General features: G+C 44.9%; 1 protein-coding gene across 1 annotated transcript in view; it reads right to left on the bottom strand.

Moving 5' to 3' along the window:
• The window catches only part of VSIG8 (V-set and immunoglobulin domain containing 8), a 243,959-nt gene that overhangs the window by 41,152 nt on the left and 176,898 nt on the right, over positions 1-25,909 (bottom strand). The window contains exons 4-6 of the mRNA XM_069217773.1: positions 11,805-11,963; positions 9,192-9,314; positions 6,729-6,867 (exon numbers count right to left, since the gene is read on the bottom strand). Of these exons, the coding sequence (XP_069073874.1) occupies positions 6,729-6,867; positions 9,192-9,314; positions 11,805-11,963 (421 nt within the window). The remainder of the gene's footprint in view (positions 1-6,728; positions 6,868-9,191; positions 9,315-11,804; positions 11,964-25,909) is intronic.

Below are 25,909 nucleotides of genomic sequence, written 5' to 3'. Positions count from 1 at the left end.
GTCCTGCCTCGTGTATCTCCGCCATCCAAAAATGAAGTCTGCAGATGTTGACCACTTAGGCATGAAGGCCAATTCGTCCTCATGGACTAAGGGAGTGATGATACAAGCCTGTTAGCAAACATAGTGGCCAATATCTTTGCCTTGATATTAGGTAAAGAAATAGGTCAGTAGGATCCACACTTGGTGAGCGGTTTACCCTCTTTGTGAATAACCACTATGGTGGCTCTACGTAGGTCATGTCGAAGGATCCCATCCTCACAGGCCTGTACATATAAGTGTAATAAATAGGGAGCTAAAATGTCTATTGCCTTTTAAAGAACTATGCCAGGAGTCCATTTGATCCTGGAGTCTTCCCCGAGTTTATCTGAGTTACCGCTGCTTAGACTTCCACCAGGGAAATTTCCACCTCTAAGGCTTCCTATTATTTGGCAAGGAGAGTCAGAATATCTATGTCAGTCAAATAATCCTCAATCTGGAGTTGACCCACTAGGGAGTGCACCCTGTAGAGGGCCTCACAATAGATCGCAAACTCCTTGTCTTATCCTCGTCTGCCTTATATAAAACACCTTGTGACCCTTCAATCTGGCGCACACATCGATTCTTCCTTTCCCGCAGACCTAACTAGGCTAGTAGTTTCCCTACCTTATCCCCTGCTTCATAGAGGCGATGATGCAACACCAATATTTGTTTGCACGCTTCGTCAGCCGCTAATTCTTTATTTTCTTCTCTGAGGGCCTCCAGTTGTGTCTTTCCCTAGGGTTCCGTGTGTTTGTATTCTCAGCTGTTGCCGCCAGGAGGCAGTGTTCAAACTCTTCGAATTCCCTCATCACTTTTTTCTTTTGAAATGTAATAATATTCTGCACCCTCTATCTTGTATCTCTGCCTTATACGACTCCCATAGAACCACTGCCGAATTCACTGAATCTTTATTTTCTGAAAGATTTACTTCTGAATCCATTTGAATCTCTCTCGGGTTCACCTCCTTTCACAATTCCCAGACATTCAGCTACCACTCCCTAACAATCCCGTGGGGCTTCTGTCCCATAGAGATCCACAGTGGAGAGCGGTCGGAAATTCCCCTGGCAGAATAGTCCACGTTGACTACCACTCTCTCCTCACCTGCTGGGGTGAATATATAATCTAGCCTGGAAAAAACCTTGTGTGTCCCAGAGTAATAGGAGTATATTCCCTCTGCTGGGTGTTGATGACGCCATAAGTCTGTGACGCCAAGTGTGTCCACAAATCAGGCTAACAGTGTGGTCTTAGTTGTTACAGTCAAAGTCGTGGATCCATCTACCATTGGGGACATTACATCATTAAAGTCTTCCAAAAGGACATAAAGGGAGGAAGTAGCCTGTAGTAGGATTTCAGTTACTTTAGTGAAGGTAGATTGTTGGAGCATATACGCTAATAATGGTAATACTCTGTCTGGCCCAGAAGCCCTGGACCACCATATATGTCCCCTGTTGATCCACCATCCTCTGTGTCTGAAAAGAGGGTGACATTCTGATCAAAATTACCACTCCCCTAGATCCAGATGTGTACCCTGCATGTGTTAAAAGGGTATATGCTCCGCGGGCCAGAAATTGACAGTTATTCCCCTGTAGATGTGTTTCTTGGAGAAGCACTACATCGGGTTTAGGCGCCGGATGTAGGCTGCCTCCAGTCCCCTCCTAATCTTACTACCTAGTCCATTTGCATTCCATGTGAGGGTTGAACGGTGGGTGTGAGCCGGGTCAGTACCATGCACCATGTCTGCTGGATTGTAGATTGATATTTATCATTGTCTTACCGCAAGTTCCCTGCACATCCAATTGTGTCTTCCTCTGTTTTAACCAACTATACACATTAGATAATCTCATCAACAGAACTAGAAAACTTTGTCCTACCCCCTTCCAAACCCTGCATGCATTTACTCTCATAACAGGAGATAAGTACGTCGCAGGACCAGGCCTGAGAGGTCTGTAGCCCAGGCTATCCCAAACTGTTAACAATGTTGTTAAGGTTTCCATTCCTATGAAGGTCACTCACACAGTCGCATTCACTCTTGGTTAGAATTTAATCAACCACTACAGCTAATGGTCCCCTTCCCATCTGAAAAAATCCATTCACTTTCTCACTCACACTGGAAGCCCTTCACATCTGCCCTTCAATTGAGTGACTGCACTACTGACTTCCAAAAACCCATCATGTCAGGGCTGTCCCTTACATCCACACTCATCAAAAAACTGTCTTTCTCACAAACCCTATTTCTCTAGGCCTCCCTGCAAACAATAGGGTGGGGGAGGTGGCACTTCTTGGGTGTCACAGGCAAACCTTTGGGGGTGAATGTTGAAGAAATTGGCCTTCTCTTTCCCTGGGTCCTCATCCATCTCCCCCTTTGTTCATGAGTCTTCTAGTTAATCACTGTCCCACTGCACCAACTCCTGAGCTGAGAGCCTCTCATCGCAGTCACGATCCATTGTAGTTTTCGGCGGTCACCAGAATAGCTCACTGTCATCTCTTATCAGAGAAGAACGGCTGTCTGTGGGTCCCAATCCCCCATGCAACTCGGTGGGCGCTCTCCCTCTGTATCTGGCCCATCTAGTCCCTTCTAGAACGTTTCTTTGTCGAAGATCACACTTTTGGTCAGGCTCGCAGAGCTTCATTCACCTTTCTTGCTGCTCCTGATGATGAACAAAGTTGTGGTCTTTTCTCTATCCAGTCCCACGCCTCCTCTGGAGTTATGAAGAAATAGGATTTACCCTTAAACAAGACTTTTAGCTTGGCTGGGAAAGGCAGTATATATTTCAATTGTATGGATCGAAGCTTGACCTTCACAGAATGTCCTGCGCTGCTTCTGTACTTCACAGGAATAATCTGGAAATAGCACTACCTTGGAGGATTCATATTTAACTTCTCCCATTCATCTTGCCTCTCTGAGCAACATATCCCGGTCTTGAAAGTTGAGAAGTTTTGCTATTATCGCTCTTGGTCGGGCGCCTGGCGGGGGTCTAGCTGCCAGCACCCTATGGGCTCTTTCTATGACGCAGCAGGTCGAGAACATGTCTGCTGGATAGGTCGCTTGAAACCAGTTGCTTAATAATTCGAGGATATTGGACCTTTGTACTCCTGGAAAGCTAACTAAGGGTCAGTTGTTGAGTATCTCCATAGCAAGTCCTTAATGAGGGTTTGGACCTCTACCAGGTCTTGAGCCATTGTATGTTGGGCATTTCCAGCTCTGATATTTGACTTTACGCCGTTGTGACCCTCTCTGTGACATTCCTGAGATCTTGCCTCAGTAGGGTGACTTCCAAGCAAACCTCCCCAATGCGTGATTCTAAGGCTGTCCTGGATTGATTTGTTGCTATCAGGAGTGCTGGGTTGTCTGGCGCTGCTGGAGGTGGGCCTTCAGGCTGGAGGGGATTGGTAACTCTCCTGCATTTGTCAACTTTCTCTTGCCGGGATGCCTTTGAGTCTTTATCCTTGGCCATAGTGGTAAGCAGTGATCAGCAAAAGTCTGCGAGACAGGGTAGGCCAGACATGGTATTGGTTGGGTAGTCTCACTGGGATGGGAGAGAGGTCAGGGCTCCCCTTTGTCTCTGTATTCTCTAGAGTGTGAAGAGTAGAGGTGATTGGGCTCTATGGATTCAGCGATGTTGTCACTGGAATGAAGGTCTCAATTGTCTGTTGAGCAAGCTAGTCTGCTGCCCACCAAGTGTTACACCAAATGAGCCTCCCCTGTATGCTTTGCAGGGGCTTGGGTCATGATTGGAGTGCTTGGGGGACAGTGGGAACGTTCACCCTTCGATGGATTATTCCTGTCTTCCAGGGCTTGTGAGGAATCCCATAAATGTCTTTTGTCTGGCCCCTTCGATGCGGAGCTGTTCTGCCATGAGCTGGGATGCAGCACTATATAAAGTTCTAATGGGCACCAGGACTTGGTGTTTCTCGTTCCTGCAAGTCTCTCTCTAGTATCAGGCACACCTTTAAATATCTCTCCCTGAGCCCCAGTGGTTGATGCCTGCAGGGGAAGGTTGCATGTTCCATTTATGCCTATGTCATCGCTCTGCCCTTCCCTGTACAGGTCCTCACTGCTTTGCTCAGCAGTCTATACAGTGTGTGGCTGCCCACTCTCTCCAGTATCGGGGCGGGTCCAGTGGGAGCCTCCACTCCTTCTCCTGCACTACAGATGGGGCTCCTCCTTCTCCTGATCGGTTACTACCCCAGCTGGGCAGGCTCTTCTCCGCTCTTTTAGGAGGGGTGAGGTTTATGGTCCACCTCACCCGCTTCACACTTCGGGACCACCCCCGTCTCCCTGTCTCCCCTCACCCAACCCACCACGCCTCCTCAGCATGTGCTGCCCAGAAAGGGAGCTAGGGCGAGCGCAAACCCCTTGGGCCTCGGCCCGCTGTTCCACTGCTGATGCAGTCACCAACCTGTGCTCCCCTGAGCCACTGGTTGTTGCCACCACCTGCCTCCCTGTTCCAGCAGTGGAAGGGCACCTTGCATCCGGGCTTTGTTGCACCCACTGGTTTCCTGTCAGCAAGGTCTGATATATCAGCTCGTTGAAGTCGGCGCTGCTGTGCCTGCTGTCTTCAACCCGGCAACACAGCTCGGGGGTGCACTCTCCACAGTGCAAATGTGCGTTTGACCATCCTGAGACAGCCAGTCAAACATGCATGTGACTGAGGGGAGTGCACCCCACTCCCCTTCCTGCCTGTCACCCCCATGGCCTGCCTTACAAAAATAAAACAAAAATAAACATTGTTTATTATTGTTTAATTTTTAAAGTTTTGCTTCTGCTGCCGCTGGCAGTGGGGCAATCCTCCTCCACCATAACGGAGGAGCTGCAAGCAAATGTCCTTAGTTTTAAGGGGTGTCAAGTCATGTGAATGCCAGGTAGGCAAAATCACACTGAGGAAAACAAAAAGGTGATTGCTGGAATACTTGATTTAATCTTATCCACTTGTAATTACTCAAGCTGCATTGCAGTACCTAGTTTTTTTATTCTCTATGCCGCTCTCAATAGAGGCCAGCCTTAAGTGGAACAGGTATGCCCAATGACTGAGATTATTTGAAGCATTCCACCCATCACCTTTTTGGTTTTTCTCAGGGGTAGGGAAAGTGGAATTACTTACCCTTTGACCTTCCGATGGCATCATAGGTGTGAACCCTGCCCCACCTATAGCCCTTGAACAGAGTCTTATTTGCAAATGGAGTGAAGGGCAGGGTATGTAAACTACAGAAAGCAAACAGGGCTCTTGGAGCCCTCTGCAGTAAATAGGGTTCTTGGAGTACTGTTTATATTATGTTCCTCCTGTTGACTTCGTGTCCTTAAAACCAGAGATAGCAAGGACAGCATACAGGTACTAGAAGCAAATGAAATGTATGAGCTGCAACATCTGACTACCCTCTGATCGACGTCCATGGGCTCATGGCTCATCCTTCACTAACCTCTTCTTCAAAACTCTATACTCCTTTTATCTTCATCTCACTCCTTTCATACTCCTACCTCAATCACAATTTCTTCCTCCCTCTTCCACTTCTTTATTATACCCCTTTCCATCCCTCTCTGTATTTGTGTCCTTTCTTTCTACGTATTAACCTCCTAATATACCTCTGTTTATTTCTCTAATTATCTCTCTCTTGTTATCTCTTCAGTTCCCAAAACTCTCTCTGTCCCTGGTGTAATCTCTCTGTGGGCTTTTAACCATGCCCATGTCATACCCATCAGTTTGGTTGGATCGTGGGCTTGCTTTTTAAAATTTGCTTGATTTAGTTAGTGAAAGACATGCATACGTCATGCCTTTTCTTGGGCTTAGCCTGCCTCGAGTGCACCGGCTAACTACTGAAAACATAAGAGGCTTCATGTTTTCGGTATGGATTCTGGACTACTTTTTTCCTTTATTTCGTAGGCAGCACGATCTCGCTGGGCAGTAGTCTAGCGCTTTGCATGACATCGACCCTGCTACACGGATATTTGCACTTTTGCCGGTTACATGGATGATTGCACTTTTGCTGATACGTTTCACTGACAGTGAACTTCTGCTTCTTTTTGTGTGTCTCCTTGGAGCTCATGGCGGCTGTAGGCTCACTTATGTGAAACTGTTTTGCTTTTCATTTTCAGTTTATGTGGCGGTAAAAGTCCAGTTAGTCATGTGAAACTGTTTTACTTTACATTTTCAGTTTATGTGGCAAGAAAAGTCCGGTTAGGAGTTTACAACGCCAATAGCTTCAACTCGAGCCAACGGGAGACCCACTGCATTGCAAATGCTTGTTTGTATTGCTATAATTTCTTGTTGTCCTCTCAGTGTTGGACTCCTCCCTTCAAAGTTCCTGTAAATACATGATCCTCATTTGTCTGCATTTAAACCTCTATTTAGAGGTGTTTTCATATCCTTTCCCCCCACCTCTCATCGTTTATCCTCTTATTCAGTTTTCGCATCTGTAGTTTATTCTATGGGTCAAAATTCAGGTTAAGAAACATGCCACCTCTAGGCACTGGGAAATGATGCACTGAACTTGGTGATGGAACAACAAACGTTTGACAATGGGGTTGAGGCTACCATGTTGGGTTAGTTTTGGTGGTATTTTCACTGCTACTCTGTGTTACACCTGTTCTGGTAAAGAGGAGAACACGTTACTTTTCAGTGTTTGGACCTGGCTCTTTTCAATGCTAAATTCTCCCGATCACCTCAATACCGCCCAGCGGTGATAGTAAGACTGCTTCTGGTTCAGCTCCTCACCTGATATCATTGGCCATCTCCTTCTCATATCGCCTTCTGTTGCAGCAGCAAATACAACACCAGATGAGCAGGAGGAGCAGCAGCAGCAGGAGGAGGGCTCCAATGACGGCTCCTGCGATGATTCCAGCGCGATTCACTTCTGTTCCAAGAAAACCAATGTAACATTTGGTCAGCATCCTTTTGCCCCCATAAACTAACAAGGCTCCTACCATATTTTTTTCACTAAAACTCCATTAAATTCGAAGACCAGATGCATAGAGGAGGCATATCACTTTTTTTTTTCTTTAAGCAATTTCTCTCAGGAAAACCCAATCTCATTTACCAGAGTTTTGGGACAAAAGCCTTTAGTGCACCTTGGATGCTAAAAGGAAACTAGAGGGGAAAAATAATGTCATTTGCATTTAAAAATTGGAAAATAAGTGGTTATACGATAAGTGCACGGAAGAGATCTGGACAATGGGAACCTGTGAAGATATTGGAAAGAGTGAGGGGAATGCATGGTTTAGCATCAGGATCCCATTAGACATTTCTCTGGGGCGAGGGGAGTAGTACTGGAGGCTGGATTCTGAAGGCCCGGGGCCGGCTGCAGTGCCTCTGTCACTCTCTCCAGCTACCCTCAGTTTATTGCAGCATGGACAGTGGTGACCTCAGCAGTAAAAGGGTGAGAGATAATGGAAAGAGATACAAATGAGGGAAAGAGAGACCTGAAGGAACGCAAGAGGCAAAATGGAGAGAGGTCTAGGACAGAGACAGGTCATCGATGGATGAAAGAGTTAAAGAGAGAGGGGAAGGGAACCTGGCTGCTTTTGGTTTTACGACCGACCTTGTTAACCAAATTACCCTAAACTGTTATATAAATCAGCCAAAGTGATAAAATGTCTTAATGCGCCAAGCAAGATGCCTGTGCAATCACACAGGGACATTTTTTTGCAACACCTGAAGCACGTTTTCTCTTAAATCAAAGAAGATAGCAGTACTCTTCCTTAGTAAGAGTCTCCCATTCATGGAGATGACTCCAAAATAAGACAAAGGAAGGAAAGCTGTAAATGGTTTCTTAACTGCAGGGTGTTTATTTACAAGCGGCTTGTGCCGTCGGCGCTTCACATTTTGTGACGCACCGGCGGCGCATTCTGCAGGCCCATATCTAAAAGGCTATGCAAAGTCACTTTGCGTGGCTTTTAACGGCCTTGTAGATATGGAGTAAGGCAACGCTGCACAAGTCGCTGCTTTGCCTCACTTGACATCAAAGAGGCATTCCATGGGTGTTGCAGTTTGTGTTCCCAGATTACACCGGTGGATTTTGCCGCATTCCCAGATTTACAAGATTTATTAAACCTGGGAATGTGTCAAAAGCCTACGCCGTTCAGGGGAGGAGTAAGGGAGGCGCAACGAGGAGAAATATCCTTATTTCTCCTAGTTTTTTCCTCTTTCATAGTAAAAGGAAATTGCCTCCAGTAGTTGTTTTTCTGAAAGAAGGTGTCCCTTCCTGCCCAGAAACAACCATTCCTACAACACAGAGGCCCTTGCACCATGGTGAACCAGCGCAGGAGGAAAGGACAGGAATGTGCAGTATCTTGCAGATAAGGCACATTCCTGTCCTTTTCTTTTGGTGCAGGGCAGCGATGCAAGAAGCCTTGTGACTTCCCTGCACCAAAACCTTGTAAACGAAGCCCTGGTATTATTTTCCACCCACTTTGTACAATTACACAGTAGTAAACCCCACATTAGGGTTGGGGAGTAAGTCAAACAAAGCATGGTTGGCCTTATAGGTTTTTGTGAATGACCAAGCACCACAAATGCATTAATTTTTGGCCATTCAGAACTCTTAAATCAGCCATTTCCCAAAATGGAAATGGTTGGAGAATTACTGCAAAGAACTGTGTAAACGTCCCTTCCAGGTTTGGAAGAGGACCAGGTCACCTCCAAACCTGAAGAGGATGTAGCAGAAAGGATTTTCCACAGGAGAAAAAGCTTCCTAGGTAGAGACAAAATCTGCAATTGCACATTGGGTTGCATATCCCCAGGGAGTAATATAAACAGTGCGGCTCCTCCGTTAGGGCGGAGGAGCGCCATCTCCCGCCAGCAGCAGAAGCTGCAAATCTTTCAGAATGAAAGGATAATAAGCTTTGTTTATTATCCTTTCGTTCTGAAATTGGCGGGCCATGGGGGTGACGAGCAGCTATGGGGAGTGCTGGTGGGGGGGGGTGGGGGGGGGCGATGCTAGTCCGCCCTAATGGAGGAGCCACCCCTGTCAGGAAGCAAAATTGTGAACGAGTAAACTGTTCCCGCTTCCAGATCCATATGTTGCATTATCATCAATGAACACAGTTGATAAAATACCAGTGTAAAAAACAAGAAATTATAAATGAATATGACAGACGATCCCAATGCTGGAATGGTAAAATAAGCGAAATACAGGTAGACACCCCTCCATCTGTTCTACACCTCATTTCTCAGCCTCACCTTGTGGGGAGGTTAGTTCGATGGTGCATTGATCGTGGCCCACGTTGTTCACAACGGTACATCTATAGGTCCCAGCGATGGCTTGGGAGAGGTTCCGGATGAGAAGATCGCCGTTCAAGCTCCCTGCAAATGAAAAGACATGTAAACCTCATCCTTGAGAAGAGATATCTGAAGTATCTCAAACTGCCATTGCTGTCAAAGGGTCTCATCGGACTGTTGTAGCCAAAATAACACATACAACTGAGACACCTTAAAGGAGCCACTCTTTCTGGGTTCCCTAACGACTAACTCTGATGATCAGTGGTGTTTTGTGAATGAATATAAAGACATAAAAGGTAGGCCCAAGCAATTCATTTTTTACGGGGGCAACGCCTCCTTCAAATTTGCTGGATTTTAAAAGGTCTCATAAGAAATGTAACACCACTGTTAAGGGACATTTGTTCCTCAAACCAGTCTACTGCCAGTGTCTAATTTGACTTTTGAATATAAAGTATTCGTCCAGGTTCAGTTTCACAGCCAGATACTGACCAAACATGTATTGTGAATACTTTGAGTAATTTTGCCGAATTTCATGACATTACCTAAAAGTTGTGATTTCACTTCATGCTGCTTGGTCTAACATTATGTGTGATCGAATACAGGCAGTAATAGCAACCCTGGCCTGTGTCTGTAGTTATAGATGACAAAGACCAAGCATGGAGCTGTAGGAACACCCAAAAGCTAGACAAAAACGGTGGTGGGCAGGATACATGTCATAGCAGCACATATGCGACCAGTAGTACAGTGTTTATGAGTAATACAAATAAAATCTGAATTAAAGTGGAGCAATACTGAGAGCAACATAGAACTGTTTGATGTGTAAACTCACCTAGGAAAGGTACTTCAGGCGAGCCTTTAATAGATGCAATATGACCTGGGCTTCTCCCAGGAGAAACATGGTGACTACTATTCAAGGAATAATCTGATTGTGGTATTGAGAAGAGAAACAAGAGTGATGGCTCCCTGGACAGCCTAACCGCAGAGGGAGGCATGAAAATACAGAGGAGTGAAAGTATGTGCTCAGGCATCTTTGACTGTGCAGTAGTCAGTGAGGTGGGAGTCTGTCTAACCAAACATGAATGATATGGAGGCAACTGCAATCCTCTCTTTTACATATGGAGAGTGATGAGCAATGAAAAGCTTTCAAAGGAAAAGGGCGAACCTAGAACAGATTAAGTGGCACCTCATATGGGATGAGCAAAGGCAATTTTCCGAACAATAAATGGCCATATAGAGTTTGTGGGTTTTCTGTGCAATGGCAAATAGGCCGCCTATGTTGACAATTTCTTGGCACAGAGCATGCGTTGAAATAAAATCTTTACTCAGTTGATTCTTTATTTACAGCATCAATTTTAGGACACTCTCATACCTCTTCAAACCTCTCTTCCCATCCCTCACAACCCATCCTTTATCCCTCATCACCGTCCCTCATACTTCATTTATTCAGAGGTGTGGGGATCATGTAAAAAAGGTACAATGTCAATAAAGAAAGTGCTACCAGATGATGTGGTGCATGACAAGTAGCTATGGGAGTGACTGTGGTAAAATTTGAATGTTTACTTTCAAATCTGGGTTTGGGTTTTGTGGTGTTCAAAGGCCAGATTTACAAAGCTGTGATGCTGCAGCAAACAAAGTGAGAGAGAGCAGAACTGCACCATATCTAAAATGAAATGGTGCAGTTCTGCTCTCTCCCTTCCCTGGTGTAATCTCAGTACCCATGCTAAAATGCAGGCACCTTACGCCATAGGACAAGGGTGTCTGTGTTGTGGTCAAGGTAGTATTTGTGCAGGAAGGGACCATTTTCTCCTAAGAGAGGAGAATGAATTTGGCACAAATACATGTCTACAATTCTTTGTAGATATAGATTTGTGTCAAAATCCATGGTTGGACGACAGGAACACCGGTGACCCCTCCCTTGATGCAAAGTGATGCAAGGTGGTGCATTGCGCTGCATTGCATTACTTTTGGTTACAAACCAGTGCAACTCACTGTTTGCATTGGCTTGTAAATACCAACCTGAATTTTGAGTCAGGTTGGTGTTAAAAAAGTAATCCAAACTCCATGCAATATCTTTGTAAATCTAAGCATGTCTTATTCCAAATTCTGAAGCTTTCAGCCTCCCATGTGGCAAGCTTGGAGTAATGTAGGATTTTATAGATTGGATGTTCATGGTAGAGAAAATAAATGAACTCGTGTGTGTTGTCTGTGCATTAGGATACAAGCACTGAAGGTTGGATATAAGTGTGGTCTGCGGTTCCAAACATTTAAATGTCTGGGAGACATAGCCATTCCAAGATTAATATTTGTTACACTGAAATGTTTTACAATTACAACTGATATCAACAGCACCAACACACTTACTGTGTGTAGTATTTCAAATGCCCTGGTAATTCCCATTATCAGCTCCATCAGAATTAAAAGGCCACTCGGAATATGAAAATCTGTTTTAATGAGTGATTTTAAAAATCAGATACGTATATGTTATTTATCCTCTTTTGTGCTCTTTGATAAAGTGAGAGTTGTAATGACTGTATCTCTTCTCACTGTGCATGCATTTTAAAAGATCCCCCTTACCCAGGTTTAGAGTGGGTGGTACAGCAGGACTGCCTCCAGCGATCTTCTCCCATTTGAAAGAGAGAGGTTCAGAGCCTTCCCCAGGCTTACACTTCAACACAACATCGCGCCCCTGGTACTGCTCCCCTTCTACCAAACACTGGGTCTGGGCTGGCTTCACTGTGGAAATGAAAACAATGCACAATAATGATAAATGAGACACAGTTTACGTCTGTAATATACACAAAGTCTGTTCAACTTTGAAGTACATTCTAGCTATGGGGCCAGATTCACAATTAGTTTAAGAGGAGTAGGTGTGATTTCTTGTAGAAATCCGGACTTTGAATTCAGTGAGTAAGTCATATTCTGCTACCTCCTTTAAAGATTTCACTACTCAGCATGGGGTTTTGACCAATTCCCTGACTTTTCAACTTCTTAAATCTGAAAATTCCCAAATATTGAGTATTGAATTTGCTGTCATTTAGCATAGTACCCTTTGTTCTTCTCCACACACCCACTCCGTATGAGATCTAACTTGAGACATATTTATAGGGTTTCCGGTTAAAAGCAATTATTACAGATAATACAGCACCAAAGGGAAAATCTGTTTCATTAGAAAATTGGAAAACACCAGATTTTGATGTAGTTTTCCTGCTTTGGGCAATCTGGTTTCAAACTATAGAAATGCAGTCCCTACTTCCAAGTACTTTTCTGTGATGGATTCACCCATTCTAATACATTAGAGCCCATCCTAAACCACTTAATATGCCATTGCAGACATCTGCAAGGTCCCTCAACCCTAAGGACCTACTTTCAGTCCTGATTTTGGATCATTGCTTACATCATATGCCTACAGCTCACTGTTCAGTACATGTTGCTGGGTAGTGACCAACAGGTTCCCAGCAAAACTCATAGCAGTGCTTCAGTCTAGGGCAAGGAGCGCCTTTATGATTCCACCCTCCTTCACTTAGAGCAGGATAGAGCTTTGATTTCTAAAAACTGATCAGGATTGTGGCAATAAAGGTCTCTGTGCATGTGGATACTCCTGGAACCAATGTCCTCCTATAAAACAGTACACCAGAGTATTTTGTTCTAAGATTTACATTGTGATGGTCTAAAAAGCATGCCTATAGGAGCTGCATACCTTCCCTTCATACAGAAGGAGGTCCACAAGTTGATTTTGGAGAAGCTGTACTGCTTTCAGTGCATACATTAGGTCAGGGAAAGTATGAATTAGTGTCTAAGCTGTAGACAGTGCAACTAGTTGTTTTCTTGTATGTGCTACAGATGGTGCAATTTCACCAAAACAGGTGCATGGATCCATTCTGAATCTGCGCACTGATGTGGGCGTAACCCAGAATCATCAAGCTCAACCTAATTCCTACTTTATCCATGTCAAAAAGAAGCTTGAAATGTATGGTGTGGAAACAATGCTTGACACTTGGCACATCACCTGTACAAACCACCGTGTCCACATTTAATGAAAACATATTCAGCTGCACTTGTTATTTATTCAAGATGGAAAATGCTGAAATTCAGTGCTCAATGCACAGAATACAAGGTAAAGTGCCTCGTGCAGCCATCACAAATGCCTGGAAGGAACACAGTCTGCACTGCTTTAAAAAACACAAAGATATAGCCACATGTTTTTTTTTTTAAAACAATGCTTAGAGGTCCTCTGATAAATACACACTATCACAAACACAGCCCAACAAAAGTATACATATCTCAGTTCCCATTGTGAAATGCATATTTAACTGACCCAAGGCATGTTGCTGGTGATGAAACTTCTTTACTTCCTTAACTGCTTTTTCATACAGCTTCACAGTTTGCTGTCATCAAAATCGCTATAGCAAACAATATGCATCTAAAAATGTCTTACCCCACTTCTCCACATGACCACGTACTGTTAAAATATGCCCTGATCAGACAGTAAAATACATTTATTAGCCCAGTTCTTTTGTGGTATCTCAAGGCAAAGACAGGGATAGAATAACAATGGCTTGCAATAACCGAGCACAGAACACTCACTATACATATTACTTACTCTAAGCAGAAACTCTTAATTTAGAAAATCTTTAACATGGTGTTAAATGTCCAGCATCCTTTCATGTGTTCTAATCAAATCTTAATGGGCATCAACGCATCTCTATTTATTCACATCCCTGATATACTGGAAGGAGGGATTTAAGTACTGGGAAATTAGACAGGCAAGGGGTATAGAGAAATAATAAAAAGTGACTTGAAAGAGAAAATTCAATGAAAGGGTAAAAAGAAGAGAGTTGGGAGCAAGGAACAATGTGGAAATAATTGACAATACAAATGAATGAGGGAAGCTAATGAGAGCAAAATTCTTTGTAAAAACACCAACCTCAGGATCATGTATGGAGTAAAAAAGTATAAGCAAAGTTAATATTAGAAATGGGGTTTCTGGTTGGCTAGGGTATGCACCTAAGCCATGCAGAACCCACCACGTAGTCAGGGGGAGTAAGTTGCACACCAAAGACAACCTGTGCTCACCACCTGGTAGCCTGGCACACAGCAGTCAGGCTTATCTTCAGAGGTCGTGTGTAAAGCGTTTGCGCAACGCACTCCAACCAGCGACACAATAAATACACCATAAAAAGAGATTCCACACAGGTCATATATCAAAAATATAGTATATTGTGTATAACATGCACCAAAATGACAATATTCAGAAGCGATGTGTGCCCTACGCAAATCCTGGGTCAGTACTCATTAGCTTGGTTAGGCAAGAATAAAAACGTCATACATCACATCATCAGGCCATGGGGCACAGCAGATAGGTTACATAGTATTCCCCTGGACGCTCTGTACCAGTAGACATCATAATTAGTGTGCAAGTGTCAGCTCGACGAGTATCATAAGTGCGTCGCACAAAAATGCAATTACTGTAATAAGGCTCAGGTTGTAACAAGACATGAGTTATGTAATCAGTATAAGCGAGGCAAACTCGTTTACAGGAACACCTGAATAATAATACACATAACCATGCAATTGCTAAAAGAGGGCCAGGTCTCCTGAATGTGCAATAGGGGAACACAATATATATCCCATCATGAAATGCAGCAGTTTGGTTAGAATAAGCAAAGACACAAGCCATCATGAAATGCCGTGCAGACAGTATGATGCATTAGGGGTATCTGTGTTTAAGGCCAGAACCACAACGACATAACCCCCCAATGGTCAGTACCACTTAGGCCTTGAAGAGCACCCAGCTATGTGGTACACTGTACAAAAATTAGCCCCTCAACATGGGTAAGATACTCCAGTGTGACAGCACCCAGTTCGCCATATTCAATCATGGAGTGCTGAAAACCTCCTGAGCCTATTAAGTTAAATACAGTAAATTCCTACCAAAAGAATGCAGTAACGGCCACTCAGCGGCAAGGTGATGGGCTCCTACTACTGCTCCAGGTGAGGAGAGGGGGCAGGCGCCTGTTGAGTGTGGTGAAACCCTCCTCTGTTCCCTCTGCCTGCAGGTCTTCCAGAAGGGGCTGCTGCCCACTAGCACACGGTGCAGAGGCAGGACATAGCGTTTTCTCCTCCTAACACGCCAGCTGAACAGCTCTGTAATACTCTTCCTGTGGGAGACAAGGTGGGGGCCCGGGACCTCCTTGACATGCCTCTGAGATGCTGCATTCGACACAGGGTTTTTTTTTGGGGGGGAAAGTAAACACTAGCATAGTGCTAGTAGTCGGGCAGCACTACCTCTCCACATTTATAGATGCAGTAAATAGGAGTGCTTCCGATATAATCAGAAAATCGCTCTCCATGCGCTCAGTTGAATTGAGATTAGCACTCTGAATGTGCCAGTTGCAGACAGGAGGAAGGTGAAGGAGAAGCACTCACCCCACTCAAAATAAAAAGGCACAGGGCAGGCCACTATGCCCTGGGAGAACACATAGATGGGGGCACGAGAGGAGCAGCAGGCCAGCTCACCACAAGTACTGCAGGTTCCTCCTGGCAGACCAGCAGTCCACCTACACCAGTAAGCAGAATTTCTCAATGCCATTCCAAACGTACCAGACATGCCCACGCTACTCCTCACAGATCAGAAATTACTGCTTAGACATATACTGTATATGTGAATTCCCAATGGAAAACTATGATAGGAGCAGCACTCACAGTAGTAAAACCAAAATAGTTTGTTTGTCACTATTAGGACATGGTACACATACAAATATATGTCCTACCTACATACACAGCACCTGCTTATAAGAATACCTATGGCCTACCTTGGGGGTGAGTTAGGTGTAGTAAAAAAGGAGAATAGGCCTTGGCAAGTAGTTTGACTTGCCAAGTCAATGTGGCAGTAATCTGTGCATGCATGTTGTTAGAAATGGGGTTTTTGGTTGGCAGTCAGGTTACCCTCTGTCCAAGCAAGAACCCTCACTCTAGTCAGGGTAAGTCACACGCAATCCAAAATTAGCCTGTGCCCACCCTCTGGTAGCTTGGCACGAGCAGTCAGGCTTAACTTAGAAGGGAATGTGTAAAGCATTTGTGCAATAAATCATACAATACCATAATATAGCACCACAAAAATACACCACACAGTGTTTAGAAAAATATATAATATTTATCTGGGTATATGCAGGTGAAAACGATCAAAGATGCAATATGAATTTGTAAAGATATCACTGAAAAGTGATATAAAGTGTCTTAAGTCTTTAAAAAGCAAACAAAGTCTCTTTCAAGCACAAAGTACCTGGTTTGGAGTGGAAAATCTCTGCAAAGGGCCGCAGAAGAAGAGATACGTGGAAAAATGGTGTGTGCGTCGATTTCTCCCCAGCACACACGGACTTGCGTCGTTATTTTTCATGCGGGGAAGTCGTGCGTCGTTTTCCTGCGGCGGACAATCTCTTTCTGTGGGTCGCGGGGATTACCAGATGTCCCGGGTCTGTGAGTGAATTCTCCTGCTTGTTTTCCGGCTGCGCGTCGTTCCGCGGGCTGTGCGTCGAAGTTTCGCTCTAACGACAGGCGTCGCGTTGATTTCCCCTCTGGAAGTCCTTGCGAGGCCGTGTGTCGAAGTTCTGGTCACCCCGTTGCGTCGATCAGCGTCGGTGTGCGGCGTTTTTCTTGCCGCGGAACAGTCTGTGCGTCGAACTTTTCGTCGCACGAAGAGTCCAAATGAAAAAGAGAAGTCTTTTTGGTCCTGAGACTTCAGGGAACAGAAGTCACGCTCTATCCAAGCCCTTGGAGAGCACTTTTACAGCCAGACAAGAGTTCAGCAAGGCAGCAGGCCAACAGCAAGGCAGCAGTCCTTTGTAGAAAAGCAGACAGGTGAGTCCTTTGAGCAGCCAGGCAGTTCTTCTTGGCAGGATGTAGTTTCTGGTTCAGGTTTCTTCTCCAGCAAGTGTCTGATGAGGTAGGGCAGATGCCCTGTTTTATACTAAATTGTGCCTTTGGAGTGGGGGTGACTTCAAAGAGTGTCTAAGAAATGCACCAGGTCCCCTTTCAGTTCAATCCTGTCTGCCAGGGTCCCAGTAGGGGGTGTGGCAGTCCTTTGTGTGAGGGCAGGCGCTCCACCCTCCCAGCCCAGGAAGACCCATTCAAAATGCAGATGTATGCAAGTGAGGCTGAGTACCCTGTGTTTGGGGTGTGTCTGAGTGAATGCACAAGGAGCTGTCAACTAAACCTAGCCAGACATGGATTGAAGGGCACAGAAAGATTTAAGTGCAAAGAAATGCTCACTTTCTAAAAGTGGCATTTCTAGAATAGTAATATTAAATCCGACTTCACCAGTCAGCAGGATTTTGTATCACCATTCTGGCCATACTAAATATGACCTTCCTGCTCCTTTCAGATCAGCAGCTGCCACTTCAACAATGTATGAGGGCATCCCCAATGTTAGCTTATGAAGGGAGCAGGCCTCACAGTAGTGTAAATTTAGGAGTTTTACACTACCAGGACATATAACTACACAGGTACATGTCCTGCCTTTTACCCACACAGCACCCTGCTCTAGGGGTTACCTAGGGCACACATTATGGGTGACTTTTATGTAGAAAAAGGGGAGTTCTAGGCTTGGCAAGTACTTTTAAATGCCAAGTCGAAGTGGCAGTGAAACTGCATACACAGGCCTTTCAATGGCAGGCCTGAGACAAGGTTAAGGGGCTACTGAAGTGGGTGGCACAACCAGTGCTGCAGGCCCACTAGTAGCATTTAATCTACAGGTCCTAGGCACATATAGTGCACTCTACTAGGGACTTATAAGTAAATTAAATAGCCAATCATGGATAAACCAATCAATAGTACAATTTACACAGAGAGCATATGCACCTTAGCACTGGTTAGCAGTGGTAAAGTGCCCAGAGGTCAAAAGCCAACAAAAACAGGTCAGAAAAAATAGGAGGAAGGAGACAAAAAGTTTGGGGATGACCCTGTCAAAAAGCCAGGTCCAACACATGTGCTGCAGGGGCAGGCCTCAGATACGCTTGGAAGGCTTCTGTGAGTGGTGCAATCTGTGCTGCAGGCCCACTAGTAGCATTTAATTTACAGGCCCTGGGTATGTGGTTTACCACTTTACAAGTCACTTATAGGTAAATTAAATAAGCCAAACAGGTGCAATACAATACAATTACACCAAGTTTTAGGGGAGAGAGCACATGTACTTTCGCACTGATTAGCAGTGGTAAAGCGCCCAGAGTCCTAAAGCCACAAAAAGAGGGTCAGAAAAACAGGAAGAGAAAGGCAAAATGTCTGGGGTAACCCTGCAGAAAGGGACATTTCTAACAATAACCACTTATTTTTATAATTATTTAAAACACTGGAAAACACTAGAATTCATAACAACTAGAAACTGAAATCAGAAGCACATATATATGTATATATAAATAGCCAGGGTACTCCAGCCAATCATAACGCTGCTCTGAGCAGTGTCAGGATTGGCCGCAGGGCAGGCTGAGAGCCTGTACCTGCAGTGCAGCGGAGAGCGGTGGTGCCGTCAAGGTAAGTTTTAAAAAATATATTTTTTACTTTTGTTTCGTTCCCCTGCCCGGCTACTTTGGGCAGTCACCAGCAGTGAATGCGAATGGCTGCTGAGAAACACAATATTTAGCCCCAGGGGAAATCCAGTAAGGAAAGGCTGCTGCAAAACAGTGCAGCGTCCACAAGCAGTTCAGATATGGGACGGCAAAAGCAGAGCCAAACTCCAGACTGGAGTAAGGCAGGACCTCAGGCTCCGAGAGGCCCCTTGCTTTGTACCTCTCCAACCCAGGCCCAGCATGAGACTGCTCGAGTGAGCAGTCCACTGCTCACAGCTACTCCAGGCTGTAAACTAACCTTTGAGGAGCTATAGCTAGCAGAGGCTGAGAGGGGCAACTCAGTACTTTCCTCCACGTGTATTTGTTTGGGCAGGCCTAGAACTGTATGCCCTGAAAACTCGGTAACACACTCTTTAACCTGGAAAGGAGCTGTTGGTCTACTCTTTCCAGGCCCCAGTCCACCTATCAATAAAAAAGCAGTTGCCGGGTAGCTTGATGAAAGTAGAGGGCACTGATACTCCACCCAGTTGACTATTCTACCCTCAACCAGCCCCACCCCCCCAGCGGCCCTTCTGTTTAATGAAGTCTTGTAATCCCTCTCAGGGAATTGTTGTCAACGCCCACAATTAAAACACATACCTAACAATAAACCCCACCATACCCACCACGGTGACATCATTGCCACAGCTTATGATTCCAGAACGAGGGAGATCTCGCCCAGCCAGTGGCAGTGAATGCACAGGAGGCCATTGCTCCACCATCTCCCAAGTATCTCCCCCATCTCCCAAACACGACAGATTCAGCGCTTTGTGTCCAAGTAGCAACAGCAATGTGTTTCCAGTTTGCCAGCTGCTTGTGTTCTTTTCCAACCCCTCCTCCTCATGCTCATCCCAGGGGCGGGATTTCTCCTCCAGTAAGAACATTTTGAAACAAATAGGTTTGAGTGCTGAATTTTACAGCATACCACCTCCAATCCAAGTGCAAGTAACCACCCAGGAAAATAGGCACCCCAAGTATTTCCTGCCTCTAACTTTCACCTTGAGGTTATTTACTGCATAGAACGGATTATCCATGTTTGATCCACACTGATAAAAAAAGATAGATAGAGGAATCATGGGCCACTACAACTTAAACTGCACATCCCTAAATGAAAGTCATATTGAAATGTTTCTTCTAATTGAGCACTGCCAATAGGGTTGTCTGTCCATTTGCTACAAGGACATCTCTAAAAAAACTGAGTGCAGCAATATGCAATTGCAAATAAAAGTAGACACTAGCTCCCACCTCATTAGGCCTGCACCCCATGTGCTGCCCGGTATGGCACATTTTACTTGAAATATTACGACATGACATAACATATTATAAAAAAGATCTATCATCTGTTCTCAGAATCACAATAGCTCAGTGAGGGAATGGGATAGCTCAATGAGGGAATGGGAGGGAACACAGACACCTTATCTCAACGAGGGCGTGGGAGGGAACACATCATACACAAATAAACACATGCATATAAACACAGTATATCACATTAAGCTGCATAACTCATTGCAATGCTTGTTTAACAGTAAATTAATTTTGCCTTGTCGAGACATAAGATTTAAGGAAATGATCCAACCGTATTAAGCATTTTAATTAATTTATAAAAACGAAACAGTAGGCTTAATTTTCCGGTAAATCAATAATGTGATTTAAATTAAGTCCTAAAAATCAAAAATGCGTTATGTTATTTAGGGAAAAGCACTCATATCAATCAATACTTTCATTAATTTGATTAGGTTTGTTTTCATTTTTGTAAATAGTGTCACAGTTTCTTGAGTTCTCTCTGAGGCACAAAAAGGTGAAAACTAATAGAGCAAGAACATCTGCAAAACATGTTTTTCCACCTCTAGGCTTTGATAGCATCAATGTGGCAAGGATGGAATTTCTCTGGAATGTCCTTTTTTGGTCTCAGCTACACAGTGCATGCACTGGCTCTTCAAGACATGTTTACAGTTAGCCGTCTACAGCAGTGGTTCCCAACCTTTTGATTTCTGTGGACCCCCACTTTAACATTAATGGAACCTAGGGACCCCCAGTGAATCATCATGGGAATCCGGGGACCCCCATCTAAGTCATTACTGGAAGCTAGGGACCTAATTTGTCAATATTTGTTAATATTTTTTAATTTTCCAGGCTCTCTCGGACCCCCTCAGCAGGCTTCGCGGACCCCCAGGGGTCCCTGGACCACAGGTTGGGAACCACTGGTCTACAGCCACCCACATGTTCACCATTTGTTAACTTCAGTGTTACTCTCATATCCTTCGTTTCAGTTTGCCATGGCATGCATGGATCATGCCTCTTCTTGTGTTTGGCCCTCCCCTAGAACACTGTGTTCATCGACTGCTTACGTTTGGAAGCTACTTTTTTAATTGTGTTTGGACAGTCCATAGAGTGCTTGTGTTTTCACTTGCTCCTTTCCCCATTGTGTCTTTTCAGTCTCACCAACCCCCATCTGTTTTTTCTTTACCTCCCCACTCCCTTTTAATTGTGTTGAAGCATTCTTTTCCTATTTCTTTTACTATAACAAACAAGCACATGCTACTGACTCAGTAATCGTTGTTGTTTTCCTCAACTCCCCCACACTCCTTCTCAATAGCTGTACTTGCTTCCCATTAGCACTTGAAAGCAGGAAAAGTTGTAATGTTTTGCAGTCTGAACAGGAGCTACAGCAAAATCACACAGAACAGTATATAAACACCTAGGCCCAGATTTAAGAAAAGTGGTGCTTCATGTCATGAAGTGCCACTTTTCTTGCAGCCCATGGCGCGCCCTAACGCCACCATGTGTCCGCCATATTTAACATATGGACCACCATGGCGCAATTTAGGGATAATAGCATCATAAATTTTGATGCTACTGTTGTACTTTGCAGGATTAGCGCCAAAATTGTTGGTGCTAGTCCTGCAAAGTACATAAAGGCCCATTAAAAATAATGGTGTGCCTCCTTTTAACGCCTGCTCTGTGCAGGCCTTAAATATGCCGGTAAAAATGGTGCAGTGAAATCTCAAAGATTCCTCTGCACCATTTTTGAGGGCCCCCTAATGGGGGAACACCCCACTGCACACATTATGCCTGGTGCAGTCATGATATGGTGCAAGGGTTTACAAAGTGGCACAACGAGTGCATTGTGCCACTTTGTAAATAAGGCGTGGTGTTTTTGCCACACTCACACCACATTAGCGTAAAAAAAAAAAGCCTATATGGCAATAGTCGGCGCTAGGCCCTTATTAAATCTAGGCCCTAATCCGAAAAGATTTTAAAGTGAGAGTGATTTTGAAAACTAGGGCCCATGCACTCTGCACTGTCTACTGGCAACTTTCAAACATATCGCTAGTGTGGCAAAATGGCAATTAAAAAAAGAAGGAAGCAGTTTAAATCGGTAAATAGAGCCCACACTATGAGCATGTAAATGAACCCTCTACGACTTGACTTGACATTGAAGTCATGGACTAGTAGGAAATGAAGCTACCCGGTTCCAATGTACCCCAAGCCACACCACTCAAATTTACTCCCCGCCAATTTGCCCCAAACTACCTCACTCCAATCTGCCCCAATCTACCACATTGTTCCCCACTCCAAACTACCCTACTCCAATGTACCCTACACATTTTACCACAATATCCCCCACCCCAATCTATCCCATCCCAATCTACCACACTCCAATTCACCACACCCAAATCTACCCCAACCTACTCCACCCCAATCTACCTCAGCCCTGTCTACCCTACCCCAATCTACCACACCCACCCAATCTTAGTCTAGCCCACTCCAATCCCACTGCAGTGTAATCCATCTATCCCACTCAAGTCTATCCCAATCTACCCACTCCAATCTACCCCAGTCTACCCTGCCTTAATCTACCCTGCCCAAATCTACCCCACTCTAAAGCACCCCAATCTACACCACTTCAATCTACCCCAATCTATCCCACTTCAATATACCCTACTCCAATTTAACCCAATTTACCCCACTCCAATCTACCCCAATCTTCCCCTCCACACCCAACTTCAATCTACCTCTCTCTACCCCACTCCAAACTACCAAAATCTATCTCATTCCATTCTACCCCAATTTGGCCCAATATACCCCACTCCAACCATTCCCAATTTATCTCACTCCAATGTACCCCACCCATCGCAACCCAATGTACCCCACCCTAATATACCATATCCTGTCCCAGTTTGTCCAAATCTGCCACATCCCAATCTGCCCCAACCCAATCTAGCCCACTCCAATCCACCACAATCTATCCCACTCCAGTCTACCCAAATCTCCCCTTATCTATTCCACCCCAATCTACCCCTCTCTACCCAGTCCAATCTGCCCCACTCCAACCTACCCCATTCCAGTGTACCCCAATCTGCCCCACTCCAATTTACCTCAAAATACCCCACTCCAATCTACCCCTGCCCCAATCTACCCCTCTCCAATCTACCACAAATTACCCTGCTCCAATCTACTCCAATCTACCCCAATCCAATGCACCCCACCCGTGTTTTACCCAATCGACCATAACCTGTCCAATTCACACCACCCATCAACCCTACCCCAAACCACCCTATTCTAACCCACTACAATCTGCCAACCCCATTCTACCCCCCCACAATTACCCCAATATACTGTACCACAATCTACTCCCACTCCAATCTACCACACTTCAATCTATCGCACCACAATCTACCCCAACATATACTACCACAATCAACCTCAATCTACACCATCCCAATCTACCAAATCAACCCCACCCCAATCTACCTTGTTCCAGTATACCTCATCCAAATCTACTCCACCCCAATCTATTACACACAACCTACCTCACTCCAATCTACCCAATCCAGTCTACCCCTTTTTCTCAAGTTTACTCCAATCTACACCACTTCAATGTACTCCACTCCAATCTACTGCACTCTGCCCTATTCCAATCCACTCCAATTTACCCAACTCCAATCCCCCCCAATCTACCCCACTCCAATCCACTGCACTCCAATTTACCATACTCAAATCTATTACACTCCATTGTACTATGATATACCCCTCCACACCCCAATCTACCCCCTCTACCCTACTCCAATCTATCCCATTTAACCTACCTCAATCTACCCCACTCCAATCTACCTCACACTATTCTACCCTGTTCTAATCAACCAAAGTCTACCCCACTCCAATCTACCCCAATTTACCCCATTCCAAAATAACCCACTCCAATCCACCCCACACATCCTGCTCCAATTTGCCCCAATCTACCCACCCAATATTCCCACCCCATTCTACCCCACTCTAAACTACCCCACCCCAATTTACCCCATTCCAATATACCCCAATCTACCCCACACCAATTTCCCCAAATATACCCCACTCCAATCTACCCCAGCTCCAATCTACCTCAAACTATCCCACTCCAATCCACCCCACCTGTTTAACCACAATCTATCCTACCCAATCTGCTCACATATACCCCACTCCAATCTACCCCAGCTCCACTCTACCTTAAGCTATCCCACACCATTTTACCCCAATTAGCCGCAATCTACCCCACTCCAAACTACCACAATCTACTTCACTCCAATCTACTCCACCCATTTTACCCCAATCTACCCCACCCAATCTACCCATATCTACCCCACTCCAATCTAGCTCAGCTCCAGTATGCCTCAAACTATCCCACTCCAATATACCCCAATCTACCCCACCCCAATGTACCCTGCCTCAGTCTACACCAACCTGCACCAATGTACTGCACCACTGTACTGCACCACAATCTTGCCCAGTGTACCCAATCTGCCCACCTCAGACTCCTGTACCCCAATTTGCCCACCCAATCTACCCCACCCTATTCTACCCCACCCAAATCTTCCCCACACAAACTAGCCCACACCAATGTACGCCACCACAATCTGCCCCAATCTACCCACACCAATGTACCCTAATCTACTCACCCCAATCTATCACACTGCAATCTAACCCTCCCAACTCAGTTTTAGCAATGCTGAACGGCAGCCACATGGCTAAATCACATTGCCGAAGCCAATAGCTCTCGCAAAGGTGAGACCTATTGGGTTTGCCAATGCTTGTTGTCTCTGGAGGGGGTGATGATGGGTGATTATCAGGAGGGCCAGGATGTGTGGGGCTGTTTTTGAATAGAGAGGTTTCTGCTGGTAGTTGGCATGCAGGAGAGAGGCAGAGAGAGTGAGAGAGAGGAGACACGAGAGAGAAAAAAAAAGAAAGAGAGAGAGCGCAAGTCTCTGCTGCAACCACGCAAAATGTAAAAATTATCAAAAAAATTAAGTAAGGGGAGCGCCTGGGGGTGGTCTAAAGCGTAAAAGAAAGAAAGAATGTGAGTTCATTATCCGCTTCCATCTCTGCAAAAAAAATAAAAATAGCAAAACAAGTCAGTCACCTCAGAATACACACTGCATCACTTCATTTGCGAGTAAATCACACACTACACTCCTTCTAGTGCCACTCCACATCGACATCAGGATAGATATAACTCAGGTTCTTTACCTGCACAGAGAATAGAATCTCATGTTTTCTCCCCATCTCAGCATTTTATAGATTCTGGAAGCAAGTAGGCAATGCTGAATAGTTACAGAGGTAGATCTATGTATGTTTCCTACTGTTGTGGAGATTGTGGGGCATATTTAAAGAAGCTTGAGCCACTGTTGTGTCATTGGGTCTCGCCTAGGCAGCATATGCTCTGTCTCTTCAAGACATGCTGTTATCTACTCTATGGAGTAAGTGCATACATATTACTGCCTGTTGCTATTAATTGGTTCTTTGTAGTGCCTCTGGTCACTTAGTTGTATTTGTCCCTCCTTTCATTGCTTGGTTTTGTCCCATGGAAACTGACCCAGTTACATCTGTGCTTACTCTGTTCTAAATGTATGGGTTTGTGTGTGCACTTTTTTTTCTTTGGTTTGGCTTGTTTTCAGGTTCAAAATGGCGACAGAGATGCTCCTGTCAAAATGAAAAGCAAGTGCGTGGCACCGATTCACAGCCGCCGTGCTTCATGGACACGATGTTCTTTTAATTTATGCAAACGCTTCCCGGATGCTATATTTATTTATGCTTTTTGTGGAT

The sequence above is a fragment of the Pleurodeles waltl genome, chromosome 12, assembly GCF_031143425.1.
Source record: "Pleurodeles waltl isolate 20211129_DDA chromosome 12, aPleWal1.hap1.20221129, whole genome shotgun sequence".
Lineage (NCBI taxonomy): Eukaryota > Metazoa > Chordata > Amphibia > Caudata > Salamandridae > Pleurodeles > Pleurodeles waltl.
Note: the sequence above shows the minus strand (reverse complement) of the source record. Positions and strands in the feature narration are given on the sequence as shown.